This window comes from Nothobranchius furzeri, chromosome 12 (assembly GCF_043380555.1).
Source record: "Nothobranchius furzeri strain GRZ-AD chromosome 12, NfurGRZ-RIMD1, whole genome shotgun sequence".
Classification (NCBI taxonomy): domain Eukaryota; kingdom Metazoa; phylum Chordata; class Actinopteri; order Cyprinodontiformes; family Nothobranchiidae; genus Nothobranchius; species Nothobranchius furzeri.
The window spans coordinates 18,202,653-18,229,019 of NC_091752.1; the positions used below are offsets into that span (position 1 = coordinate 18,202,653).

At 43.6% G+C, this 26,367-nt stretch overlaps 1 protein-coding gene across 1 annotated transcript; it reads left to right on the forward strand.

Annotated features, from left to right (window-relative positions):
• Positions 1–3,585: 3,585 nt before the first annotated feature.
• col9a1b (collagen, type IX, alpha 1b) lies at positions 3,586–26,116 on the forward strand. Its single transcript, XM_015975114.3, has 32 exons — positions 3,586–3,801; positions 4,203–4,265; positions 4,355–4,390; positions 4,469–4,531; positions 5,230–5,283; positions 5,645–5,680; positions 5,792–5,815; positions 5,899–5,952; positions 7,416–7,469; positions 8,537–8,569; positions 8,832–8,888; positions 8,968–9,021; positions 10,192–10,245; positions 10,358–10,411; positions 15,884–15,937; positions 16,023–16,076; positions 16,159–16,212; positions 16,298–16,351; positions 16,475–16,528; positions 18,174–18,218; positions 18,311–18,364; positions 18,453–18,506; positions 18,597–18,650; positions 19,157–19,228; positions 20,164–20,199; positions 20,288–20,332; positions 20,420–20,452; positions 20,536–20,682; positions 20,858–20,912; positions 21,694–21,882; positions 21,980–22,057; positions 25,330–26,116. The coding sequence occupies exons 1-32, from the start codon at positions 3,727–3,729 to the stop codon at positions 25,524–25,526; spliced, it is 2,040 nt and encodes a 679-aa protein (XP_015830600.3). The 5' UTR covers positions 3,586–3,726; the 3' UTR covers positions 25,527–26,116.
• Positions 26,117–26,367: the final 251 nt, after the last annotated feature.

Sequence of the window (26,367 nt, forward strand, 5' to 3'; positions counted from 1 at the left end):
CTATCGCACAACTTTCCAAGAAGCGCTCCGCGCCCTGACGCATCCTGTGTGAATACTTGACTTCTCAAAACCGCAGGCCGCGACGCGGCACGTCTGCCTCCGGTGTGTCCCAGGCTTAAGTTTGTCATAAAGACTGAACATGAAAATTGACGATGAAACTCTGAAGAAAAGCCTGACAGATCTACGTAAAGCTGTTTTTGGTTTAGCATCCAGGAAACAGCAGAGAACATCTCTAGTAGTAGAAGCTAACTGTTAGCATTAACAACTCCACCACACAGCAGAACTCCTCCAGGCGTCTGTCATTTGTGGAGATAAAACATCAATGATGCAGAGCAAACAGAGTCAGTGGTAGCGTCGTGTTGCTGTTAGCCAATCAGAGTTAAGATGTCCAATTATCAGGAAAAAAGACTCGAAATCCTACCGTGTGAAGCTTTCCTCTGATGTGGGTCACTTCTTGTTCCTGAAACATTCACAACTGAGCTTTTAACTTACAAGGCATTCATTTCTACTAGAGACCACTATAAACGTATTCTTTAAATGAGTGTCCCACACCTTTAAAGGACATCTAGAAAGTAACACATCACGGTTTACTTGTTAATACGTTAATAAAAAAAATTCTATTTATTTTGTTAACAGAGACAAGATGACAACATTTTTATTTTCATTTTTCCTTCCTGTGTCCTGTCTGGCTGTGAAGCAAACAGAATCAATGTCTGAATGCTGGTGACAAGCCTTACAGATTTACTCTCAGGTGGAGCATCAAAGCGTCTGCTTTTAATGTCACGCCTGATACTTAAAACTTTATTGTTATTGTATGCTTTTTAAGTCTGACCAGACACGGAGACAGAGGTGAAAGAGAAAGGACGAGACAAAAAATGGGGGTTGGGGTGGGGGGTGGGGGTGTTCCACAAAAATAAACAATAATGAACAAGAATCTGCTTCTAGACCTGCAGAAAGAGAAAAACAACACACAACAATACAACTAGAGCAAACTATCACTGTGTCAACCTGTCACGGTGTAGGAGGTGGAGACGGCGGACCATGTGTGGATGAGCTGAGCAGGAGGTAAAAGTGCAGGCTTCGGATAAAGTAAAAATGGTTTAATGGCAGGATGGGATGAACAGGAACAACACCAACAAACAACAACAATGATCTGACAAAGGACAGGGGCAAAACAGGTGGTATAAATACAGAGGGCTAATTAGGGAAACATGGGCAGGTTAACGAGGGACAGGTGAGAACAATACGGACTAATCAGGGCAGGAGAGAAACACAGTCAGGAGGGCAGTGGCAGAACGTGACAGTACCCCCCCCCCCCCCCCCTTAAGGGCGGATACCAGACGCCCACAAGGCTACACCACACAGGAGACAGGGACTCGAAGACTTGACTGCAGACATGAAGACTCAACATGACAGGAACGAGACTAGACAGGGACTTGACTGGATGTGAAGACTTGACTTGACTGGACGTGAAGACTTGACTGGACGTGAAGACTTGACTGGACTTGACTGGACGTGAAGACTTGACTGGACGTGAAGACTTGACTGGACTTGACTGGACGTGAAGACTGGACTGGACTGGACTGGACTGGACTTGACGTGAAGACTTGACTTGACTGGACGTGAACGGGAAGACTTGGACTTGACAACAGGAACACTGCAGGAGCAGGCGTGGAACCCAGGCAGAGAACTGCAGTAGAATGAGACCTGCAGGCATAAGCCCCACAGCATGGACCAGGAAGTGGATGAACAGCAGGAGCGACGTGAGGAAACCCAGCTCGGCGGCAGGTACTCGACAACCGGTCTGAGCAGGTGCACAGCACGATTCGCTGGGTCTCAGGCAGAGGCTTGTGTGCAGGGAAGCAGGAGAAGAGCGGGGAGACCAGCCCTACCACCCCGGAGAATGATGGCGTGCGTAGGGGGTGTAACTCCTTCAAAGCTCCAAGATCCGCAGCTTCCATGAGAAAAACAGGACGGGGACAGAAAGCAGGAGAGGAGAAGGGCTCGACCACCACAGGAAACGAACTGGATGCGCCGAAACCCACCCAGAGGCTTGACCACCCCGGAGAACAGGTAGGATGCGCCAACACCCTGGGCCAGAATCTCCTTCTGCTAAAGGAGAAAAAGTAAAAAATAAATCCTCCAGGGATCAGGTGTTAGCTCACCACAGGTCCAGGTTTGGTCAGATCATTCTGTCACGTTGTGGGTGAACGAGGTGGAGACGGCGGACCATGTGTGGATGAGCTGAGCAGGAGGTAAAAGTGCAGGCTTCGGATAAAGTAAAAATGGTTTAATGGCAGGATGGGATGAACAGGAACAACACCAACAAACAACAACAATGATCTGACAAAGGACAGGGGTAAAACAGGTGGTATAAATACAGAGGGCTAATTAGAGAAACATGGGCAGGTTAACGAGGGACAGGTGAGAACAATACGGACTAATCAGGGCAGGAGAGAAACACAGTCAGGAGGGCAGGGGCAGAACGTGACACAACCTGATGAGGAAATATAAAATAAACATTGTTTTACTGAACAATCACACAATAACTCATAGTGCATTTAGTGCCAACCACAGCTTTAAGACATGTGCTGATAAATGTCCAAGTCCATACTAATGAGAGCACCATGTGAGCACCTGTGTGCATACCCGAGCTTGTATATGTAAGGTTTCTCTACAGGAGCGTCCAATAGAGTGTGAGGGGCCACAGATCCTCCCCCAAAGATGTGTAGGAGATGGAGGGAGCTCCAAGTCCCAGAGATACAGGAGCTGCCCCAGAGCGCAGGGACCCCAGGGAGACTGTAACCAGAAAAACCCCTGCCCCCTCTCAAGAGGAGCAGAAGATTGCCCCGGGGGGCCTCAACCAGTAGCCGAGAGTCCCGGGAGATATCAGCGACAAGCCCACAGGCTCCCACCCCCAAGCCGGCCAGTCCTCTGTTTGCTGAAATAGTAACGCATTTTCTGTTTTACCCTCAATGACTCCCATCTTTTTTTCTCAAAACTTATAAAACTTAAGCATAATTCCAGATCTAGTTAGTTGGAGTTGAGACGAAGTTCAGAATCTGCTCTTCCTGTAATGAGGGAATAAGTTCTGTCAGGGAGAACTGCCTTGGTGCTACACCTGTGTGTAAATTAATCTCAAAATGATCCACTTTTAGTGAAAAGTCTGTTCTGTTTTCACGATCTTTTCAAAGTGTCATTGAAACTACAAAGAATAATAAAAACGATTTCTTTAATGAAATCTAACCGTGTGTGCAAAGCTTTTTAAATTTCCTGTCAGTTTCAGTGTTTTTCAAACTTTTCAGACACAAATACGCATTTATTTGCAAACTGAATAAAAAAAAAGCCACAGTAAATTTCACTAAATGCACATAATTTTAATCTATGTGAGCATAATTGCAGCAAAAGCAGATTTACATTCTACATCTATATTTCTGTTCTTTTAATGTTCAACTTAAATGTGATTTCATCTCTTAACTTTTAGTCATGTGAGTGGTTGAAAATCCCGCTGAGGCCCACCATTGGTACTGTCTCCTTAGCTCCTCCCTGCAGGGTCCCCTGAAAGCCCTCAGATCCTTTCTTGTGGCCAGTCCTTGCATGAATATACATGAGCTCCTGGGAGCTCTGGGATCTTTTGCGGAGTAGCAGGACAGCTGCTGTGGATTCTGCCCAGCTAATTCCAGAGAAAGGACAAAAATCTTCATCCGTCCTGCTCTCGGGAAGACTATGGCCGGGGCCCCGTGCATCAAAGGGCCATTTCTAGTTGTGCTCCTGCAGCTTGTCCTTATCTGCTCCTCACAGGTAAGACTTTTTATGTTTCTATGCTTGTGCAGAAGTCTGCCTCTTTGTGTTTCTGGATCAATGTGACGGAGGAGCAGGTGGGTCTTCTCCCACTTATGCCAAATATTAATATTTAGTTTTACCTGCAGCTGTAGGATGTTGGGACCGTTTTTAGAAATCAGTATGAAAAAACAACAGATGTGAAAAGTTGATGTGAGGTTTTCCTTTTTGATTCTTTGCAGAAGAAAGATCTAATTTGAACAGGATGCAGGTTAACTCTCGTATCTCCTGGAAGCACCTGCTCCTTTTTCCTCTAAATTTCATATCAGTGTGAATTCATGTGGATGTAAAATGGGACAGAAAGTGGTGCGATTATTTCCTGAGGTCCTGAGTGGGTATTTTATGATTTGTGGTTCAAACAGAGGAGTCAAGGACCCCCCGGTCCTCCTGGACCCCCGGGAGTCCCAGGAATTGATGGCATTGCTGTAAGTCTGTAACAATATTCCTGCATTGGTTTAGCTCAAAATAAATCCTAATCTGCTCTTCTGAAAGCTTTTTACTCCTTCTGTTCCAGGGGGAAAGAGGAGAAGACGGCGAGGACGGTCCACCTGTAAATAGCAAACCCACTGATGACTGTTTTTCTTTTTTCACTGTGAGACCTTTGTCTAAGCCAAACCTTTGATCTCAGGGACCCGATGGGGACGCAGGTAAACTCGGCTCTTCAGGATTACCCGGAATCCCTGGAAAAGACGTGAGCATTCCTGTTTTGATGCTTTTATCTATTTTTGCTACATTGATGATTTTAAGATGAGGTCACTTTGCAGAACCTGAAACCTCTGAGGGGGAGGGGCTAAAAGCATGGCTCCTCCCCTCTTTTTAAAGAGACCAAGGATTGAACATGAACATAGTTGTGAGTTTTCTGTGAATTTTCTTTGTGCATAAAAAATTTAAAGAATTTATTAAACAAGACAAACAATTCAAAGAGACACCAGTGTAACTCATCGGTTTTCCGGGTTAAATCCAACTTTTCAGTGAATTCCAAAAACCACTGCCTCCCTGCAGGATCTCCTGGATGCTGAAAACAACAGGAGCTTTGTTGGCAGTGGTTCCTAGTGTCTTTTCCCGGATTTTTTTCCAAGCACTTGTTAGAAATGAGCCCGACAGGAATGTTGTTGTATCCTGAAAGGTGGTGGACATTTTTCTGTGCTTGTAAAGGCGAATAAGCTACATAATAGTGGATTACATGAATAGAAAGCAGATCAATTGTTGTTTACATTTTACAGAAGTTGCTCATAATTTAAATTTCTCCTGTATTATTCGAATTTTGTGATTATGATGATGATGATGATAAAGATGATGATGCTTCATGAAGTACAAATAAATTGATGCAAATGTCCTACAAAATTAATTTTGATGCAGTCATTTATCTGAATGTCTCCGTTGCTACAGGGTTTGACCGGCCCCGTCGGAGACCCTGGGCAGGACGGTCCTCCGGGACAGAAAGTGAGTGACTAATGAGTTTTCCCACTTCAGAGGATGTCGGTAAAATGATGCCAAGCCGCTGTCCATTTATTTTATTTTTCTGGCGTGGCAGCAAGAGCCGCAGTGCATAAGCCAATTCCTCCTGACAAATGAGACTTAATCCAGCAAGTCTTGTGTGTAATCCCCATGGGGCACCAAGCCCCAACATTTCTCCTAATTAGGCTAAACATTGCTGGGTCAAGTGTGCCTGGCTTAGTCATGTGATGCGCTGGAGGAATGTTGATTCCCACCATCTGCAAACTCGTACAGCTCACTTCCAACTCAGCTCAGTGTTTCTAAATGTGTTTTTGTGCCTATTTTTATGTTTATTTCTATGGATTAGGGTGAACCTGGGAATCCCGGGCCTCGCGGAGCAGCTGTGAGTAAACAATCCAGGCCCAAAATCAGATGATGTTAAAAGAACCTTGAATTTTAAGATTTAAAAATTTCCTTTCTGCTCAAAAATGTTACACTGCTCATTTGCCTTTAGGGTGTTGGGCCAGATGGACCCCCTGTGAGTAAATATAATATTTTTAACAATACCCAAATCTATGGTGGTGTTGTGATTGTTGAATTCATGAAATGTGTCTTTTAAAGGGACCACCAGGGCCTGGAGGACTTCTGGGTGAACTGGGAAAAGCTGGCCCACCAGTGAGTAAAGATGGAACATTAAGAACCTTAAGCTACAAACAGGAGCCATGAGTTGATGCTGTTTCGAACGACAAAACGGATTTTAAAACCACACCTGCTCCATGCACGTCGTAGCAAACATACTTCCGATAAGTTCCGTGTTAGCTTGATGTTTCAAAATGTTCTACTAATTTTCCAGTCACATTAAAACAATAGCAGAAGTTTCATAGATTTAAATGTAATTCTAGAAAACTCTTAAATTAATAAAAATTTAGATCAAAATGTAAAAAGATCTTTAATTTACTTTTTACTTTGATTTAAAATGTAAAACTTTTGTCCAATTTTTGTTAGATTTTTTAAATTTAAATCTACATTTAAACATACATAAGATGAGATGAGATGAGATGATGAGATGAGATGAGATGAGATGAGATGAGATGAGATGAGATGAGATGAGATGAGATAAGATAAGATAAGATAAGATAAGATAAGATAAGATAAGATAAGATAAGATGGGATGGGATGAGATGAGATGAGATGAGATGAGATGAGATGGGATGGGATGAGATAAAATAAGATGAGATGAGATGAGATGAGATGAGATGAGATGAGATGAGATGAGATGAGATAAGATAAGATAAGATAAGATAAGATAAGATAAGATAAGATAAGATAAGATAAGATAAGATAAGATAAGATAAGATAAGATAAGATAAGATGGGATGGGATGGGATGGGATGGGATGGGATGGGATAGGATAGGATAGGATAGGATAGGATAGGATAGGATAGGATGAGATGAGATGAGATGAAATGAGATGAGATGAGATGAGATGAGATAAGATAAGATAAGATAAGATAAGATAAGATAAGATAAGATAAGACAGGATGAGATGAGATAAGATGATAAGATAAGATAAGATAAAATGAGACTTTATTGATCCCACAGTAGGAACGTTTGTGCATTACCACAGCTCAGACAGATAGTAAAAGAGTACAAATGCGACCAAGATAGTAAAAATCAAACAACCAACAAAAAAAAAAAAAAAAACACGATAAACAACAGTAGTTCCTATGTAGACGCATACACAGTAAGCATTATGGATAGGGCGTTGTGAAACATTGTGGAAGTAAAATCATTACATTGAATTATTTATATTAAATAATTAAAATTACAACTACCCTTTAACGCTAAATTTTAAGTTTAAACTAATTTTAAGATTTAAACTCAAAATAATATTTAAGAATTTAAATAAAAATTGAAATTAAACTTAAAATTACATGCACAAGTTTTAAAGGCTATTGCCAAGTTTCAGTTTAATTTACATTTAAACTGGCCGTAGCCTTTTAAATATTTCAAGAGTAAAACTAGAGTTGGACATTTGACAAACCTCATGAAAATGAGATTAGTGTTGAAATCCTTTTCCTTGTTACAAATAATACACATCAATGAACTCTTGAAAACGTTTGCGTGTCTTTTCACAGGGAGCCATGGGTGTGAGGGGGCCACAGGGGCCTCGTGGACCTGCTGGACCCAGAGTAAGCTTTCCAACCTGTCCATCCATATGAAGGTTTTCACCCGCTTATCAGAGTGTGGGTTGTGAGGGTAGCAGCTCCAGCAGAGAGACCCAAACCTCCTCCACCAGCTCCACCAGCAGGATCCCCTGGTGTTTCCTGGCCATTGTGGAGACATAATGCCTCCAACGTGTCTTGGGTCGACCCGGTGGGATACTGCTGCCAAAAACATCCAGGGGACATTCTGACCAAATACCTAAACTACCTCAGACATGGAGGAGCAGTGGCTCTATTCTGAGCCCCTCCCAGAATTCTGAGCTGTTTACCCCATCTGAGGCTGAGCCCAGACACCCAACGGAGAAAAATATTTTCGGCAGCTTGTATTCCCAAGTTCGATAGGTGATTACCCACAGCTCATGACCATCAGTCAGCTTTGCTTTCAGGCTTAGCCCCTCTTCACCACAACCAATCTGCCCCCTCCTTCCCACAGTTGTGAACAAGACCCCGAGACACATAATGAACTGAACTCAATTGTAATGTTGGAATGGGACCAGTGGCACCAATGTATGGCAGCCTCGCTTCTATCAGTGTGCCCCAGGGCAGCTGTGACTACAATGAAGCTCATCAACATCATCATGTGAACGTGTGTGTGGATGAGTGATTAGTGTGTTGTAAAGGGCCTTGGGGAGCTGTAGGACTCTAGGAGGCGCTGTATAAATACAGGTCATTTATAATTTTTTTACCATCAACTGTGGGTGTTCCTGTTCCATGTCTTTTGGATTTATTTTATGTTTCTAAGACGCTACATGTAAAAATGAAATCAGTGTCTAATGTACAGATTTTGGGTTGAAACTCATTTTCGTTTCACTGTCAAGACACCCTATATATGTGAATATATACGTAGTTTGGCCACAACAAGTCTGGCCCGGCCTGCAGAGGCTCCTATGGAGCGTGACTTGGCCGACATGCAGAGCAAAATCATTTAGCTTCAGCCACTGACAGTCTAGATTTCTAGCCCACATTTTTGTAGCAGTTGATTTGATTTTTTAGAAAAATCAAATTATTAGTCTGTAATTCTTTTTCAATTTCAGGGGGCTTCTGGAATGCTGGGTTCTGCTGATCTGGTAAAGTACAATTTTATCTATCTACACTCTAAAAAATAATTGTTAAATTATGTTAACAGGTTCTACTAAACCTAGCTGCTTAAATATAAAGTATATTTACCTTTAACAGAACAACATATAACAATGTATATTTCTGTTTGTATTAACATTTTGACATAATATGGTTAAGTAAATTCAACATTTTATTTTTAGAGTGTACATACAATTTTTCCTTTTGTAACAATGATGTCAAGGCCACATACAGACTCCTTTTGTTGTTTAGTGTCCAAACTCGTGTCCGCCTGGTACCTCTGGACATCCTGGCCTTCCTGGTATGAAGGTGAGAAATTTTTCTCTAAATTTGATTTGCGTGAAATAAAAACAAAAACTACATTTCTTCTTTGAATGTTTGATTTCAGGGTCACAAAGGGGTGAAGGGTGAAGCAGGAGAACCTGGTAAACAAGGACACAAGGTAAAAAGAAAATATCAAAATAAAATTATTTAGATAATATGGAATAATGTATTTTGACCCATAAAATTGTACGAGTAGCATGACATCCACTTAGTAAGCAGGTTCCTGATACAGAGAGCATGTTTTTCATGCTGCTCTATTTGCCAAAACCAGCAAAATGGCCTTTAGCACAATTCCTTTGACTCTTTGCACAAAGGATGATTGATTTGAAATAATGTTCAAGCACAACAAATCTCACCTAGTAATGTCTCCACGAACTATAATATAAATGGAAATCAGTCTGGGTCTTCTCCCTACGTCAGAAGATGATTTACTGTCGGTCAGCTCTCTGTCGGTCTTGATTTTCCCATCTACGGGGCATTTTACCACCTTCCCTTCGCTTACAAAGTCACAAATATGAAAATACCTCATACATAACAATAAACAGGAACATACAGCTGTGTTTTTGAGGCATAATTTCAATGAATATCTGTACTAAATTCAGCATTTAAAAAAATGTTCCTTTAAGAAACATTGTTCCAATGGAAAAAAATCTAGGCATGTCCAATATTATCGGTATACCATTTATCAACTGATCTTGGCATATGTAATTTCATAAAATATCACAATTGGATTTTACTCTTTTAATGAGCCAACTTTTACAAACCATGCACATATTAAACATTTAACTCTTCAGCTACTTCTCTCTGTCTCTCAAAATGTTATAATATGACAGATCTGAGGTTTAGTTTTTGAATTGTTTCCGTTTTGTACAACTTGTGAAGAAGTAGAAAACTGCCCTTTTCTAGTGACTGTGTTGTCCTCACAACACGTAGCTGTGTAGCTAGCCAGCTAGCAAACCTCTAAAACTAAAACAAGAATCTTCACCCAAGGCTTGCTTTTTAACTGAAGATTTTTTATAAAAGTTGTATCCCAATAGATGCAATATACAGCAAAAGAAGAACATTGCTAACTAAGATAAACATCTTAGTGTCACACTTAGCAATTAGCCTAGCTTAGCATGTGTATATAATTTAAGTGCATGATTTTGTCATTCACACACAGTAGATGAGCAGCGTTCGTATTCAAATCACCTCCTAAAGGAGAGACACTGCTCAGGTGCAACTATTAGTAGAATTATTGTATTTTCTCACAAAAGTGTTTTTGTTTGATTTTCTTTTACTTGCTCAGGGTGAAGAAGGGGAGCAAGGGAGTCTAGGAGAGGTCGGATCTCAGGGGCCAACGGTGAGATATTTACACAAAATTAAACATTTTAATGCAAAAGAATATTCTTTTAAGTGTCAGATTCTGTTTAGCTGCTCACTCGTGCATCTTTTAATTCTGTTTGTTTGTTTAGGGACCTCAAGGGATTCGTGGCGCCACAGGGATGATGGGTCCCAAAGGAGAGATGGTGAGAGATATTGTCTCTCACAACAAGCTTTCTAAGTAAAAAAAATCAAATTAAAGCTGCAAGAAGTGTTGTTAGCCATCGCAGCTCAATGTTACGCAAAATTCATGTCACAACTGCAGACATTGTGTGACACTGTCACACAATGTCATCATCACCTCATCACCACTCGGGGGGGGGGGGGGGGGGGGTAGCAGGGCTTACTGATGTCAACATTTGTACATTTATTTTTGCCAGGATCTTGATAAGGACCAATCACAGCAGGTTTCATCCCTCTACAACTTCCTGTATTATAATTATGACAATATAAACTTTTTTGTCGAGTAGACAAAGTTTGAGGCCTGGCCTCAGCATACACAACAACTCATGATATCTCGTCTCGTCTTCCTCCGCTTATCCGGGTCCGGGTCGCGGGGGCAGCATCCCAACTAGGGAGCTCCAGGCCGTCCTCTCCCCGGCCTTGTCCACCAGCTCCTCCGGCAGGACCCCAAGGCGTTCCCGGACCAGATTGGAGATGTAACTTCTCCAACGTGTCCTGGGTCGACCCGGGGGCCTTCTGCCGGCAGGACATGCCCGAAACACCTCCCCAGGGAGGCGTCCAGGAGGCATCCTGACCAGATGCCCAAACCACCTCAACTGGCTCCTTTCGATCCGGAGGAGCAGCGGTTCTACTCCGAGTCCCTCCCGAATGTCCGAGCTCCTCACCCTATCTCTAAGGCTGAGCCCGGCCACCCTACGGAGGAAACTCATTTCGGCCGCTTGTATCCGCGATCTCGTTCTTTCGGTCATTACCCAAAGCTCATGACCATAGGTGAGGATTGGGACGTAGATCGACCGGTAAATTGAGAGCCTGGCTTTCTGGCTCAGCTCCCTCTTCCCCACGACAGATCGGCTCAGCGTCCGCATCACTGCAGACGCCGAACCAATCCGCCTGTCGATCTCCCGATCCCTCCTACCCTCACTCGTGAACAAGACCCCGAGATACTTAAACTCCTCCACTTGAGGTAGGACCTCTCCCCCGACCCGGAGGTGGCAAGCCACCCTTTTCCGGTCGAGAACCATGGTCTCAGATTTGGAGGTGCTGATCCTCATCCCAGCCGCTTCACATTCGGCCGCGAACCTACCCCGCAAGAGCTGAAGGTCAGAGCTGGATGAAGCTAGGAGGACCACATCATCCGCAAAAAGCAGAGACGAGATTCTCCTGCCACCAAACTCGACACACTCAACACCACGGCTGCGTCTAGAAATTCTGTCCATAAATGTGATGAACAGAACCGGTGACAAAGGGCAGCCCTGGCGGAGTCCAACCCTCACTGGGAACAGGTCCGACTTACTACCGGCTATGCGGACCAAACTCACGCTCCTCTGGTAAAGGGACTGAATGGCCCTTAACAGAAAGCCACCCACCCCATACTCCTGGAGCGTCCCCCACAGGGTGCCCCTGGGGACACGGTCATAAGCCTTCTCCAAATCCACAAAGCACACGTGGATTGGTTGGGCAAACTCCCATGCCCCCTCCATCACCCTTGCAAGGGTATAGAGCTTGTCCACAGTTCCACGGCCAGGACGAAAACCACATTGCTCCTCCTCTATCTGAGATTCAACTATCGATCGGACCCTCCTCTCCAGTACCTTGGAGTAGACCTTTCCAGGGAGGCTGAGGAGTGTGATCCCCCTATAGTTGGAACACACCCTCAGGTCACCCTTCTTAAAGATGGGGACCACCACCCCGGTCTGCCACTCCCTAGGAACTGCCCCCGATGACCACGCAATGTTGTAGAGACGTGTCAACCATGACAGCCCTACAACATCCATAGCCTTGAGATACCCAGGACGAACCTCATCCGCCCCCGGGGCTCCGCCGCTGTGTAGTTGTTTGACTACCTCAGCAACTTCTGCCCCCGAGATCGGACAGTCCATCCCCAGGCCTCCCAGCTCTAGTTCCTCCTCGGAATGCGCATAGGTGGGATTGAGGAGCTCCTCAAAGTATTCCTTCCACCGTCCGACTATAGCCTCAGTTGACGTCAGCAGCTCCCCATCCCCACTGTAAACAGTGTGAGCGAGTTGCTGCCTTCCTCTCCTGAGGCGCCGGACAGTTTGCCAGAACCTCTTTGGAGCCGATCGATAGTCTTTCTCCATGGCCTCACCAAACTCCTCCCACGCCCGAGATTTTGCCTCGGCAACTGCCACTGCTGCACCCCGCTTGGCTATCCGGTACCTGTCTGCTGCCTCCGGAGACCCACAGACCAGCCACGCCCTGTAGGCCTCCTTCTTCAGCCTGACGGCTCCCCGAACCTCTGGTGTCCACCAGCGGGTACGGGGGTTGCCACCACGACTGGCACCGGCCACCTTACGACCACAGCTAGCAACAGCCGCCTCGACAATCGCAGAGCGGAACAAGGCCCACTCGGACTCAATGTCCCCCACTGCTCTCGGGACGTGGTCAAAGCTCTGCCGGAGGTGGGAGTTGAAGACCGTCTTGACAGGTTCTTCTGCCAGGCGTTCCCAGCAGACCCTCACTATGCGTTTGGGTCTGCCAGGTCTACGCGGCATGTTCCCTTGCCATCTGATCCAACTCACCACCAGGTGGTGATCAGTTGACAGCTCCGCCCCTCTCTTCACTCGGGTGTCCAAAACATACGGTCGCAGGTCAGATGATATGACTACAAAATCTATCATCGACCTGTGACCTAGGCTGCCCTGGTACCAAGTGTACCGGTGGGCATCCTTATGTTCGAACATGGTGTTCGTTATGGCCAAACTGCGGCTTGCACAGAAGTCCAATAACAAAACACCGCTCGAGTTCTGATCAGGTGGGCCGTTCCTCCCAATCACACCCCTCCAGGTCAAGCTGTCATTGCCCACGTGAGCATTGAAGTCCCCCAGCAGGACAATGGAGTCCCCTGATGGAGCACTATCTAGCACTCGTCCCAGGGACTCCAAAAAGGGTGGGTACTCTGAACTGATATTTGGCCCATACGCACAAACAACAGTCAGGACCCGTTCCCCGACCCGAAGGCGCAAGGAAGCTACCCTCTTGTCCCCCGGGGTAAACCCCAACACACAGGCAGAGAGTCTCGGGGCTAACAAAAAGCCAACCCCAGCCCTCCGCCTCTCACCCGGAGCAACTCCAGCAAAGTAGAGTGTCCAACCCCTCTCCAGGTCTCGGGTTCCAGAGCCAATGCAATGTGTCGAGGTGAGTCCGACTATATCTAGCCGGTACCGCTCAACCTCTGCCACAAGCTCCGGCTCCTTCCCCGCCAGCGAGGTGACGTTCCATGTCCCAAAAACTAGTTTCCTTGTCCGGGGATTGGACCGCCAAGGCTCCCGCCTTGGTCTGCCACCCGATTCACATTGCACCGGACCCTTCATGTTCCTCCTGCGGGTGGTGGGTCCACAGTTGGACGAGCCCATGTATCCGGTTCGGGCTGGGCCCGGCCGGGCCCCATGGGCGAAAGCCCGGCCACCAGGCGCTCGCTCACGGGCCCCAACCCCAGGCCTGGCTCCAGGGTGGGACCCCGGTAACCCTCCGGGCCGGGTACTCCGACTCTTCGTTTTCACCGCCATGAAAGATCCTTCGAACCGTTCTTTGTCTCACCCTTCACCTAAGACCAATTTGTCATGGGAGACCCTACCAGGGGCACTAAGTGCCCCAGGCAACATAGCTCCTAGGATCATTAGGGCACTCAAACTCCTCCACCACGATAAGGTGACGGTTCAAGGAGGAGGTAACTCATGATATCAGTAATTTTAAATCACCCAGGCTTTATGAGCAAACTCACCCATTTTCAAGTAAATCAATCAAATTCTCTAGGTGTTTGATCAAATGTGGAGGCTACAAACAGCTCGAACCCCCCCCCCCCCCCCCCCCACACACACACGAAATCAATCGAATATGGCCGACTTCCTGTTTGTTGTAGCGCATGGGTGTAACAGACTTTTGTGTGGGTCTTGGTAAGTTCTTTAAGTGTACCAGATTTCATAATGCTCTGATAAAGTATGGTCAATGAGTGGGCTGAATAGAAACTTTCTAGGAGGCGCTGTTTCTCTATGTCTATTGCAACTTTTTTTAAACCCTTAAAGGTCAGCTTCACTGAAAAATATAGTTTTTAATTATTATTTCTGATTTTTCTGATTCTTTTACCTCTGTAGGGAGTATAAGTCACTCATTTACTTCCGAACCATGGGTCCCCAGAAGAATGGAAATATGAATGCAAGTCAATGGGGCTGAAAACTCTATTTTCTAATCCTGTTTGTTATGTGTCATGGATTTCACATATGATGTCTGTTAATTTTAAATACACATTCTGATGCCAAGAAAGCGCTTATTTTCAAACGGGGAGGTTATTTTAGGTTTTGTGTGAAAATACATATAGGACTACAAATGGGCATCACTAAATTGACATCATCAAACCAGACACCAATAAGGGCAGAGGAAAACTGGCTGTAAGTTTAGCGAGCTTCAAATCCTTCCTTCAGGAGGAAAGAACCACTATAAGTCGTGTCATGTGGAAAGTAGCCACTACGCTAGGCAGGAGAGATTCTTTAGTGACGTGCCGATGTTTGATTTGTAGTCTTGCTAATTATGAACTTTTACAAGCTAATAATTCTCAAAAAAACGTGACTGGCATGGTTGAAGCATGCGTCATTACTTTTCATTTAACTTGAAGTACAACATATGAGTGATTCAGGGCAAAGCAGATTAGAAAATAGCGGGGGTTTTTTTTGCCCCACTGACTTGCATTCATTTTGTTCTTCTTCCGGGACCCATGAGCTCCCTATGCATTAGCTTCTGATAGAAAATAGATGGCGAAACTCTAGCATTTGAAAAGCTTCACACTGTCACCTAACATTCATGGACTCACCCATCCTGACTTGCGACGGGGAAGGCTGTTGTTGGTTTAATGTCCAGGAAACAGCAAAAAAAGTCTCGGCTTGAAGAAGCTAACCATTAGCATTAGCAACACCACCACACAGCAGAACTTCTCCAGGCTTGTGTTATTTTTCAAGATAAAACATCAGTGTTGCAAAGCAATCAGAGTCAGTAGTAGAGTCGTGCTGCTAATTTCCAATCTGAGGCGAGATGCCTCGTTATCAGGAAATAAGTTTCCAAAGCTGCTTTCTCTTCCAGCTGAATTCTCTGTCCTCAAACAGGCGCACCGGGGCTCTTTTTCCTCAAAGTACAACTTACAAGGCATTCATTCCTACTAGAGATCACTGCAAATGTGTTAAAAATGAGTAAAGTTGACCGTTAGCTACAAACTTTTCACACACGATTGATACTTGTGCAAAATTTGGTGGAACTTTTGAAAATATGTTGGCCTCCAAACAGCCAATTCAATTTTAGGAAGCATAATGAACACATGAATGAAAAACAAGAAGCCTTTGCAGTGCTTTTGCTGCTCATGCCTAATAAACATCTATTACAGATTATTGTCTTTGTTATTATTTTAGTAACTATTACTATTATTGCAGGGAGCTCGAGGTCCTGATGGAGATCCCGGTTCTCAAGGAGTCGGGGGAGCAACTGTAAGCTTGTTTTATCAGTGCAGATACAGCAAATATGAACAAAGTTACACACATCAGTATTTTATGTTTAATTGTAATATTATAGGGAGATCAAGGCCAGAGAGGAGTGATGGGTGAGCCTGGGCCTAAAGGTGAAATGGTCAGTATTTGCATTTTTTCACCACACATAAAATTCATTAAAGGTAATAAATAAGTTTTAATGCCTATTATTTGACATGAAGGGCGTTCAAGGGCCAAGAGGGATCACAGGACTTCCAGGTCCTAAAGGAGAACCTGTGAGTGTCCAGTCAACCATGATAATACGTTTTCTACTTTATCTTTTTAAAAATAATCCATTTATTTTAATTTCCTCATCATCAGGGTTTACCAGGTGTGGATGGCCGTGAGGGTATTCCTGGGATGCCTGGAGCAAAGGTAGAGAAACTTTCTCACTAACACTGAAACATGTAACTTATTTATTCATTGTCTCATTTTTTGTAATGTAGCAGTTTGAAGCAGAAAGTAGCTGAAATTTCCCCGTTCATTTTTTCCGCTCAGGGAAGCATTGGGAAGTCAGGCGTTCCTGGAGAGGTTGGACTTCAGGGGCTTCCTGTAAGTTTGACCTTTGACCCCAAGCTGTGATGGCTGACTGTAATTGGATTGAAACTGAGTGAACTCGGTTGTTTAAAGCATTGAGGATGCTGCAGGGCTGTGCTTGTGTCCACTCCAGCTACTGCAGCCATGTTGAGTCCCAACAAAGTGTTTTTAAATGACCTGCTTGCTCTGGATGTACGTTCTGAGCTAATTACTGTTCACCATCTAATCATCTCATTCAGCAAAAGTCAGCGCTGTGAGATGGTGATTAAACATCTACCCTAATGATTATTTCTGATTATAATTGGTCACCATGCAGACTGAACATGAAAATGGTCTCCTACACCAATCTCCTGCCTTAGCTGATGGAAAATAGACGGTGAAACTCTAGGATTAGAAAAGCCTGACAAATCTACATTACACTGTCACGTTCATGGACTCGCCCATCTTGACTCGCAATGGGGAAGGCTGTTGTTGCTTCAGCATACAGGAAACAGCAGAGAACGTCTTGGCTAGTAGAAGCTAACTGTTAGCAACTTCACAACATGGCAGAACTCCGTCAGGCTTGAGATATTTTTGAAGAAAAAAACATCAAACTCAGTTAGTGGTAGAGTCACGTTGCTAATCAGAGGTGAGAGGGCCCAGTATCAGGAAATAAGTCTCCAAGCAGTCGTCTGAAGCTCAACTCTGATCAGGCTCATTCTAGTTCCTCAAACAGGTGCACTGAAGCTTTTTTTTTTTACCCAGAGAAAAACGCAAAAGGCAGAGACCACTGCAAATAAATTAACCTTCTGGAGGCAGACGTTGCAGATTTGCAACGTTAAAACCTACCTACCTGGTTACTCCACATACGTATTTCATGAGCATTTTTTAACTCAGAACTACCCCTGAAGGACTTAGTTGTTCGTCCTTTTATCAAAAATAATTTTGAGCCTGAGAGGGTTAATAATATGAGTAAATTTGGCCTTCACGAGTTAGAAAAAAAAACACTGGATATCTTGTTTTTGGTTTAATGAAAGGGACTAATCAGAGTCAGTTAAACAATAACCAGAAGCCATATTGTCAATATCCTAAAGACGATGTATTATGATTTCTATGGGCTACAGAAAACATGATTTGGAATTTCTTTGTACAAAATTTGTCTCATATGAAGTGATTTCAGCAGTTTTGTTCTTAAAAGTTTCCGTACTTTCCATAATGAGCAGTTTCAGGGTTCTGTCTCTTTAAGAAAACAAGCTGGAGCTGGCCACGCCCACCCATCCCCCACCCAGGCTGCTATAAGCATCTCCGATATACTGGAGGGGTTAAGATTAGAGCAGCTGCTCCTCAGCAGCAGGTCTCTTGCCCACGACAGATGGTTCAGTTCTAATTTCCCTGGTTGTGACATCACAACAGGGGACTGTTTGAAATGGCTCGTTTTAGGCACAAAATTCCTAAAGCCAAACACTGACAGAAAACAGATGACTGGATTTTTTTTCACATTTGGAGTGTTTGTAGAGGCAGTAGAGAGACACATGACAGCATGAAAGGATGAAAATGTTAGCTTTGCATAAGAATGACCCCTTTGATAACCTTTTTTGTTATTATTTAACACTCAAAAAGCAACCTTGAGACTTTCAGTAAAGAAAAGCACCTTTTAGGACCTTTTGTTTTTTATTTTCAGGGTTTCCCTGGTACACCTGGACCAAAAGGCTCAAGCGGCCCTAAGGTTATTTGCTTGATCAACTACTAAACACAATTAGTCTCACTTTTTGCTGAATGAATCAAAATGTGAAAGCTAGTGTGGTTGTTTTTTCTCAGGGTGATGCTGGTCAGTCGGGGTTCCCCGGAACATTAGGATCTGCTGGCAAACCTGTAAGTGTGAGCAGAAAAACGTGAAAACATTCATGTGGGTAGTGTCTCCTTTGTTGTGTCACTGCCTCAAATTTTCATCATAATAAAGGGTGAACGTGGAGAACAAGGAGAGATAGGACCCGTTGGACCCATCGGAGAGCCTGTAAGTGACTTTTTATATCTAGTGTCTGTTTTAATCAGTTAAAATCAACTTAGCCTGACATTTTTCCTAATTTTGTCCTCCTTCCTTCAGGGAGACATCGGAGAGCAGGGTCCTGTGGGTCCAGCTGGAAAGCCCGGCGCAAGAGTGAGTTATAAACTAAGCTGAAAAAGCATCACAATAAAATATCATTCAATTAGAAACACATCCTTTTAGAATCACCCTGAAGGGGAAAAATGTTCACGAAAAGAGCACAAAGACAAGAATTAGTTGATGCAGTGATGCTATTTTAAAGGAAAAACATGAAAACCCTTCAGACTGTGCAGCTAAGGCTGTTGTTGCTCAGGAATTTCTCAGAGAATAGGCCGAGGCCGGATCTCACATCAGCTCTATTTTCACAGTAAGGAGAGACGAAGCAGCGGGCTGAAAGAGCTCTCTGTTTCCTCGGCATTCCTTGGCTGGTTGGTGATCAAAGGCACACAAAACATGTCTGAGAAAATGAGCTATGAAAAAGCATTGAACGCTTGTGAGAATAACTCTGATAACAAAATATGATCCAGTTTTAAAGCAGGTGAATTTAACTGTAATCATCAGGTTCATCATTATCTTTCTGATCCTCCCTCCTGCTCATGTCAAGCATGTTCTCATTAAAGGGACCAAAAGGTGATCCTGGTCTTCCCGGTCTCCCAGGCCCTCCTGGACTACCCGGAGCCAAAGGAGAGAGGGTAAGACACCAGAATGCTACAGCTAAACGTTATTATGGGATGTAAACCCATTTTCCTAGAATAAGGGCTTCTAACCGTGACAATCCAGACCAAGTTTCCCTTTGGTCCATTTGGATAAATCAACTGTTAAATTAACTTTCTAAAAAAGAAAACCCTTGAATTTAAGATTTATTTTGGTGATTATCTAGAAAAGATGATCAGGGCCAATAAGGTAAAAAGTTCTCAGAAATCTGATCTTTTTCCATCATTTTCCATGAGATTAAATCCAGGATCTGTTCAGAGACTCTCATCCTCTTCTGTCAATAGTTGCTCTTAAAGATTTGTTGTCTTCAAAATACAGTTTTGTTTTTATTTATTAGGTGAAAAATGAAGAAAAGAGTATTAAACTTTAAAATTTACTTTTATAGGACTTTGAAAATAAATGAATAAATCTTAAAGAGTTACTGGTACTTTTAGTGCATACTAAATGCAATTATTCCATGAAAAAGCTGAAATAGTTGATTCAACTTGCATTTCATGTAGAAAAAATAACATAAATACTTCAAATCATTTGAAGATTAGATTAAAAGTATTCAACAATTTAAAAATGAAAACATTGAATTTATACACATTTTGAATTTTAAAAAAATACTGCAGGGAGTGTGAACATGAATCAGTGCAAACGTAAAGGAAGAATAACAGAAACTGTGAAAGTCTCAAATGCAGCAGGGATGAAGGGATGTGAGAATATTTTATGCTGGATTTGTTCAGAGTTCTGTTAGATTAGTTATTGAGAGCCATTATGGAAGGTCCAAAGAGCCACCTGTGGCTCCGGAGCAGCAGGGTGCAGTACCCCGGTCCTGGAAAGAAAGAGCTGTGCTTAATGTCAAACAGCGCCCTCTGGTGTGAAATGTATTTAATTAATTAAAAAAGCTCAACCTTTGTTCCATTTGCAGGGAGAGCGTGGAGATTCAGGACCCAAAGGAGAACAAGTATGAGACTGTTTAGTCTTTACAGCATAAATTGTTTTTAAGATCAGGATTATTTTGCTTCAGTTATTTACAGACTTTGTTTTCATAGGGCGCTCAAGGTGATGAAGGAAATCCTGGAGACCGAGGGGATTCTGTAAGTCGTTACACTAACGCTGATCACACATCTCACCGGATTCAACTCGTTGCTGATCCTTTACATTTCATCCAACGGGTGTTTTAGGGTGAACCGGGCGAAGCTGGACCTAAAGGAGAGGTGGGTCCATATTTCATGCTGTAACTATCCATGGGTGTTTAAAAAAATATTCATTTAATCAGATAATTGATGGTTTTATTTAGACTGGTATCCCTGGTGAAACTGGCCAAAGAGGTCCAGAAGGAAGTCGAGGTCAGCCAGGAGTTGAGGGACCTCCTGGGACACCTGGACCTCGAGGGATGCAAGGGAACAGGGGTCCACGTGGAGTCAGAGGGTCCCAGGGACCTGCGGTAGGGCCACAAACAAACTACAAACATAAGCACCTGACATCCAGCAACAAATAAACTCATTCTTATAAAAAAGTAGCACTTCAGGCTGTTTATTTCAATTAAAGCAAGTGACTATTGATTTCTGTAAAAAAAAAAACACATTCTCTGACACCTCTTCTTTTAAATTCTCCTGCAGGGTAAAGAGCCGAGTGATCAGCACGTGAAACAAGTTTGCATGCGAGTCATGCAAGGTAAGAAAAGCAGAGCATTTGACCCCGTTTAGGAATCCTCCGGGCCTCGTTTCACAGCTGCAATGCTTCTCATCCTGTAACCCCACTGAAAGCCGCCCCTACAAAACTAAAAAATGAAGGTTCTTAAAACAAAAACGTGGCAGAAGCTTCACCCTCTGTTCATGTGATGGATGAAAAATTCCCTCTCCGAGCCTTCCAAATCTTTCACAGGAGTCACAACATCTCCTCGTTCCGGCCTCGCTCTCTTTACATCTCCACCGCTCATCTCCTATGCTCATGACTTTTTTATACCCGATGTGCTGAAAAATTCATTTCACCTCCAGCAGACCTGCACTTTTCTGCTCTGAGTGAAAAAGTCCGCCTGGAAAAGAAACTTAAAAGAAAAGAAGCAGTCAAGCAGCTACTGCATGAATTTCTATTTGGCAAAAGAAAACCGAAATCTTATTCAAAAAAAGGAAAAGGAAAGAAAAAACACCCTGCACGAAGTCACGGGGGATTAATATTACATCGTCTGCAGCACGGACACATTTCCTGTCGCTGATAGATCAAAATGAAGGATATTATCTCCTTTTGGCTCAATTTACTGATGGTTTAATGAAAGGTCTGAACACCAGGAGTGGCTCGAGGGAGATCATGACCATAGTTTCACCTCGCTCAAGTTCAGCACTTAAAGGCTTCCTCCTGAACCCAGCTTTAAGGGTTCTGAGCATCGCTTTGGGTTCCTCATTCTGTCAGAAGATCGCATGCTTCTAACTCTTTTCTTCCCGTTACACTTCAACAGAGCAGTTGGCTCAGTTAGCTGCTAGTTTAAGAAGGCCGGAGACCGGCATCGCTGGTTTACCTGGAAAACCGGGACCTCCTGGACCTCCAGGGCAGCCGGGAGATAACGGTTTCCCTGGGCATGCTGGAGCAAGAGGTCTCCCAGGACTCAAAGGGCCACCAGGGCAGATAGGGCTAAAAGGACCAAAAGGTACTGAATATACTTCCAGCATTTGTTTTTTGAGATCAGTAAGAGAGAGTTTTATGCTAATCTATGATTTTAAAAATGTCTGAAAAATGTGTAACAGGTGAAATGGGAGACAGGGGCTCCAGGGGCCCCACGGTGAGAGGTCCTAAAGGTCAGCCAGGACCCCCTGGCCTTCCTGGTGAGTTTGTTTTATGGTTTTGCCTCAGTCACCTTCTCTGATATCCTTATATGTACATCAAATTAGCCAATGGGGTTATTTATTCCATCCTAAAGAGATCTAAGACCTAAAATTAGCTCTACACCATCTTCTTTGTGTACGAAAATTTTTGTTAGCTTTTGACAAGAAAACATAAACATGAGTTATTATATCTTGCTGACTTAAACCTTCAACACTTGCTAATCTTACATGAAAATGGCTAGCTTTAACTTGTCATCGTCATATGGGATAAAAGAAAGATATTTTGAAATTTTAACAGCTAAAGCTCCCCTCCCCTTCTGGAAGGAGGTGAAAGCCACACCTCACACACAATTAGCCTTGTAGAGCTAACAGCTGTTTTCTACATGTTCCTGCTCAGACACACCTGATGTGTTCAAACAGGGAACAGGGAAAGTCTAATGGTGTGTTTGATTTACCTCGGAAGTCCAAATTTGGAACTGGGAATGACATCAGTCTCTAGTTAACAGCGTTATGGTTAACTTCATCAGAGAAATCGGGATTCCAATATGGCGACGCCCTCGAAAACTGTTGTTTTCTCAGTGGCCTAATGGTATGAGTGTCCGCGCTGGGGCTGGGAGACTGGGGTTCAAATCTGGTCGGGTCATACCGAAGACTTTAAACATGGGACCCAGTGCCTTACCGCTTGACACTCAGCTTTAAGGGGTTGGATCAGGGAGTCAAACCACCCAATATTTCCGGAGCACAGCCACAGCTGCGGCTCACTGCTCCCCACGGGGATGGGATGATGACTAATGGGACTTTTAACTTTACTAAACACATATGCAGCGAATCTGCAGCTTAGAGTTGCAAGTGCTACGTGTAACAATGATTTTAAACACACTTTATAAGTGCGTCTTGTAAAATAAACCCATTTCAACCAAAACTTACTGTGGTTGATACAGAGAGCTGCCATATTGGATGTAGAGGTCGGGGTTCTTTTCCGACTTTCTGACTAGGAGGCGTTTCAGCTGACTTTTTCCCCGTGGATGTTAAGATATCCGAGTTCTGAGGACAAATCAAACGCACCATTCAACTGGCAGAAAACCAGCACTTGAAGCCCACCCCTGCTAATGCTAACAGGTTAAAACTATACAGGTGCTGGCCAGTAAATTAGAATATCATCAAAAGGTTGAAAATATTTCAGTAATTCCATTCAAAACGTGAAACTTGTACATTATATTCATGCAATGCACACAGACCAATGTATTTCCGATGTTTATTACGTTTAATTTTGATATTTATAGGTGACAACCAATGAAAACATCAAATCTGGTATCTCAGAAAATTAGAATATTCTAAAGGCCAATGAAAAAATGTTTGTTTCTCTAATGTTGGCCAACTGAAAAGAATGAACATGAAAAGAATGTGCATGTATAGCACTCAATACTTAGTCGGGGCTCCTTTTGCCTCAATAACTGCAGTAATGCGGCGTGGCATGGACTCGATCAGTCTGTGGCACTGCTCAGGTGTTATGAGAGCCCAGGTTGCTCTGATAGTCGTCTTCAGCTCCTCTGCATTGTTGGGTCTAGCGTATTGCATCCTCCGCTTCACAATACCCCATAGATTTTCTATGGGGTTAAGGTCAGGCGAGTTTGCTGGCCAATCAAGGACAGGGATACCATGGTCCTTGAACCAGGTGCTGGTGGTTTTGGCACTGTGTGCAGGTGCCAAGTCCTGTTGAAAGGTGAAGTCTGCATCCCCATAAAGTTGGTCAGCAGCAGGAAGCATGAAGTGCTCTAAAACTTCCTGGTAGACGGCTGCATTGACCCTGGACCTCAGGAAACAGAGTGGGCCAACACCGGCAGATGACATGGCACCCCACACCATCACTGACGGTGGAAACTTTACACTGGACCTCATGCAACGTGGATTCTGTGCTTCTCCGCTCTTCCTCCAGACTCTGGGTCCTTGATTTCCAAAGGAAATGCAGAACTTGCTTTCATCAGAAAACATAACTTTGGACCACTCAGCATCAGTCCAGTCCTTTTTGTCCTTGGCCCAGGCGAGACGCTTCTTGCGCTGTTTCATGTTCAAGAGTGGCTTGACACACGGAATGCGACACCTGAATCCCATGTCTTTCATGAGTCTCCTCGTGGTGGTTCTTGAAGCGCTGACTCCAGCTGCAGTCCACTCTTTGTGGATCTCCCCCACATTTTTGAATGGGTTTGTCGTCACAATTCTCTGCAGGGTGCGGTTATCCCTAGAGCTTGTACACTTTTTTCTACCACATTTTTTCCGTCCCTTCGCCTGTCTGTTAATGTGCTTGGACACAGAGCTCTGCGAACAGCCAGCTTCTTTAGCAATCACCTTTTGTGTCTTGCCCTCCTTGTGCAAGGTGTCAATGATTGTCTTTTGGACAGCTGTTAAGTCAGAAGTCTTCCCCATGATTGTGGTGCCTTCAAAACAAGACTGAGGGACCTTTTAAAGGCCTTTGCAGGTGTTTTGAGTAAATCAGCTGATTAGAGTGGCAGCAGGTGTCTTCTATATTCAGCCTTTTCAGAATATTCTAATTTTTTGAGATACCAAATTTGGAGTTTTCATTAGTTGTCACTTATGAATATCAAATTTAAATGTAATGAACATTGGAAATACATTGGTCTGTGTGCATTGCATGAATATAATGTACAAGTTTCACGTTTTGAATGGAATTACTGAAATATTTTCAACCTTTTGATGATATTCTAATTTACTGGCCAGCACCTGTAGTCGATGTAGTGTTAAGTTGAACGCAACGCTATTAGCTCCAAAACGCAAAAGATAAATTCTTTTTCATTCTTCTCCCTCATTTTCCACAGTTAGTTTGAGTTTACAGACCTAAATGATCTAAAAGCAGGTTGAGTTAGCATTCAAGCTAGGTTGGTGGGCTAAGATATTCGAGGCACATCTGCATCACCCTGTAGTGCATGCTGGGAAATGGGGCACATTCTTGTTGATTGACAGCTCCCGTTTATGGATACGTAGTTTGACTGATCAACTCTCTAGGCTCACGTAAAATATTTATTTTGCTGTAAAGGCCAGGGGAGGCACTCAGGGGAAACATAATATGACAGATTACCTACTTTATATCATAGAACAGGGTCAGATTGTCACATTTAAGCATTTTTGAAGCTACTTTAAAGTTTTTAAATTATTATACCCCAGCTTTAAGTAAAATACTTAAAAGTAACAGTAAAAATAGTATTTTGTAAAAGAGGGACACCTTCCCTTTAAATCCTCTCATTCTATTATGTCAGGGGAGCCAGGCAAACCTGGCTACGGTCAAGAAGGTCGAGATGGGCAGAGAGGACCTCCTGGCGTTCCTGGACAGCCTGGCGTGCCCGGTCCTCCAGGTCCAGCTGGCCTGAATGGATACTGTGACCCATCAGCCTGCAACCTCCAGGCTGGAGCTGTCCAGCAGTCTCTGGATGTGAAGGGACCCGCGGGGAACTGAGAGCCAGTTTGGCAGGGACACAAAGACTGTTGAATTATCTCCCCAAGCACACAACATTTGTCACACTGTCCTCCCAAGGGCTGTCATTGGCTCAGCGTCTTTGATACATTAACCTCTTTGTGTGAGCGTGTTTTTATGCCAGCAACATCTCAATTAAAGGGAGCCATCATCGTTGAGTCATAAAAAAGCCACAAAAATGGTCTTTTATTTGCAGAAAAAGGTTTGAGAACATTCAGAACTGAGCTGACCTTTCCAAGAGACGTGATCAGAGAGTCTTGTTTGTCCTGCTGTCCTTGTACCTCTGCTTTTATGTGTTCTCCTGTTTTTCACTGTGCGCTGTAATAAAAGCCCTGGAATCTTCTTATGGAAAGGGAAAGAATGTTTATGAAAAAAGAAACAAATTCAGATATTACTGTATCTCAGCTGAACCCAAAGAACTGAATCTACATGTCCTGTCAGCCTCATGAGAAATAAAACAGACAGGACATGCCTTCAAGTCACACTGACTTCATTGCATTTTGTAAATCTGTAAAAAAAATGTTTGAAATGTGGATTATTTCATAAAATAAACACCTGATGTGAGATTTTGATTCTTTGCAGATGTGTGTATTTGGAATATAGATTTCAGGATTCAGGAAAAGCACTGAAACAAGCTATTTAATTTGTTGGACATATTGGTGGTGTCTTCAAAGACCGTCGTATTTTAAGACTAATTTAAGAAGAAGCAGAATGTAAACAAAGCAATTAGAGAGATGTTTGGTTTATTGCCCTCCTTTAACATTTCACATTGTTACAACCCCTTTGGCTGGTCTAGGGTGCGAAGGAGGGGGTTAACATAAAA

Coding starts and splice junctions, on each gene's coding strand:
- col9a1b (XM_015975114.3), top strand. CDS start 3,727: ATGGCCGGGGCCCCGTGCATCAAAGGGCCATTTCTAGTTGTGCTCCTG. Junction 16,529..18,173: donor TTGGACTTCAGGGGCTTCCT/GTAAGTTTGACC, acceptor TTTTATTTTCAG/GGTTTCCCTGGTACACCTGG. Junction 20,683..20,857: donor GAGGGTCCCAGGGACCTGCG/GTAGGGCCACAA, acceptor ATTCTCCTGCAG/GGTAAAGAGCCGAGTGATCA.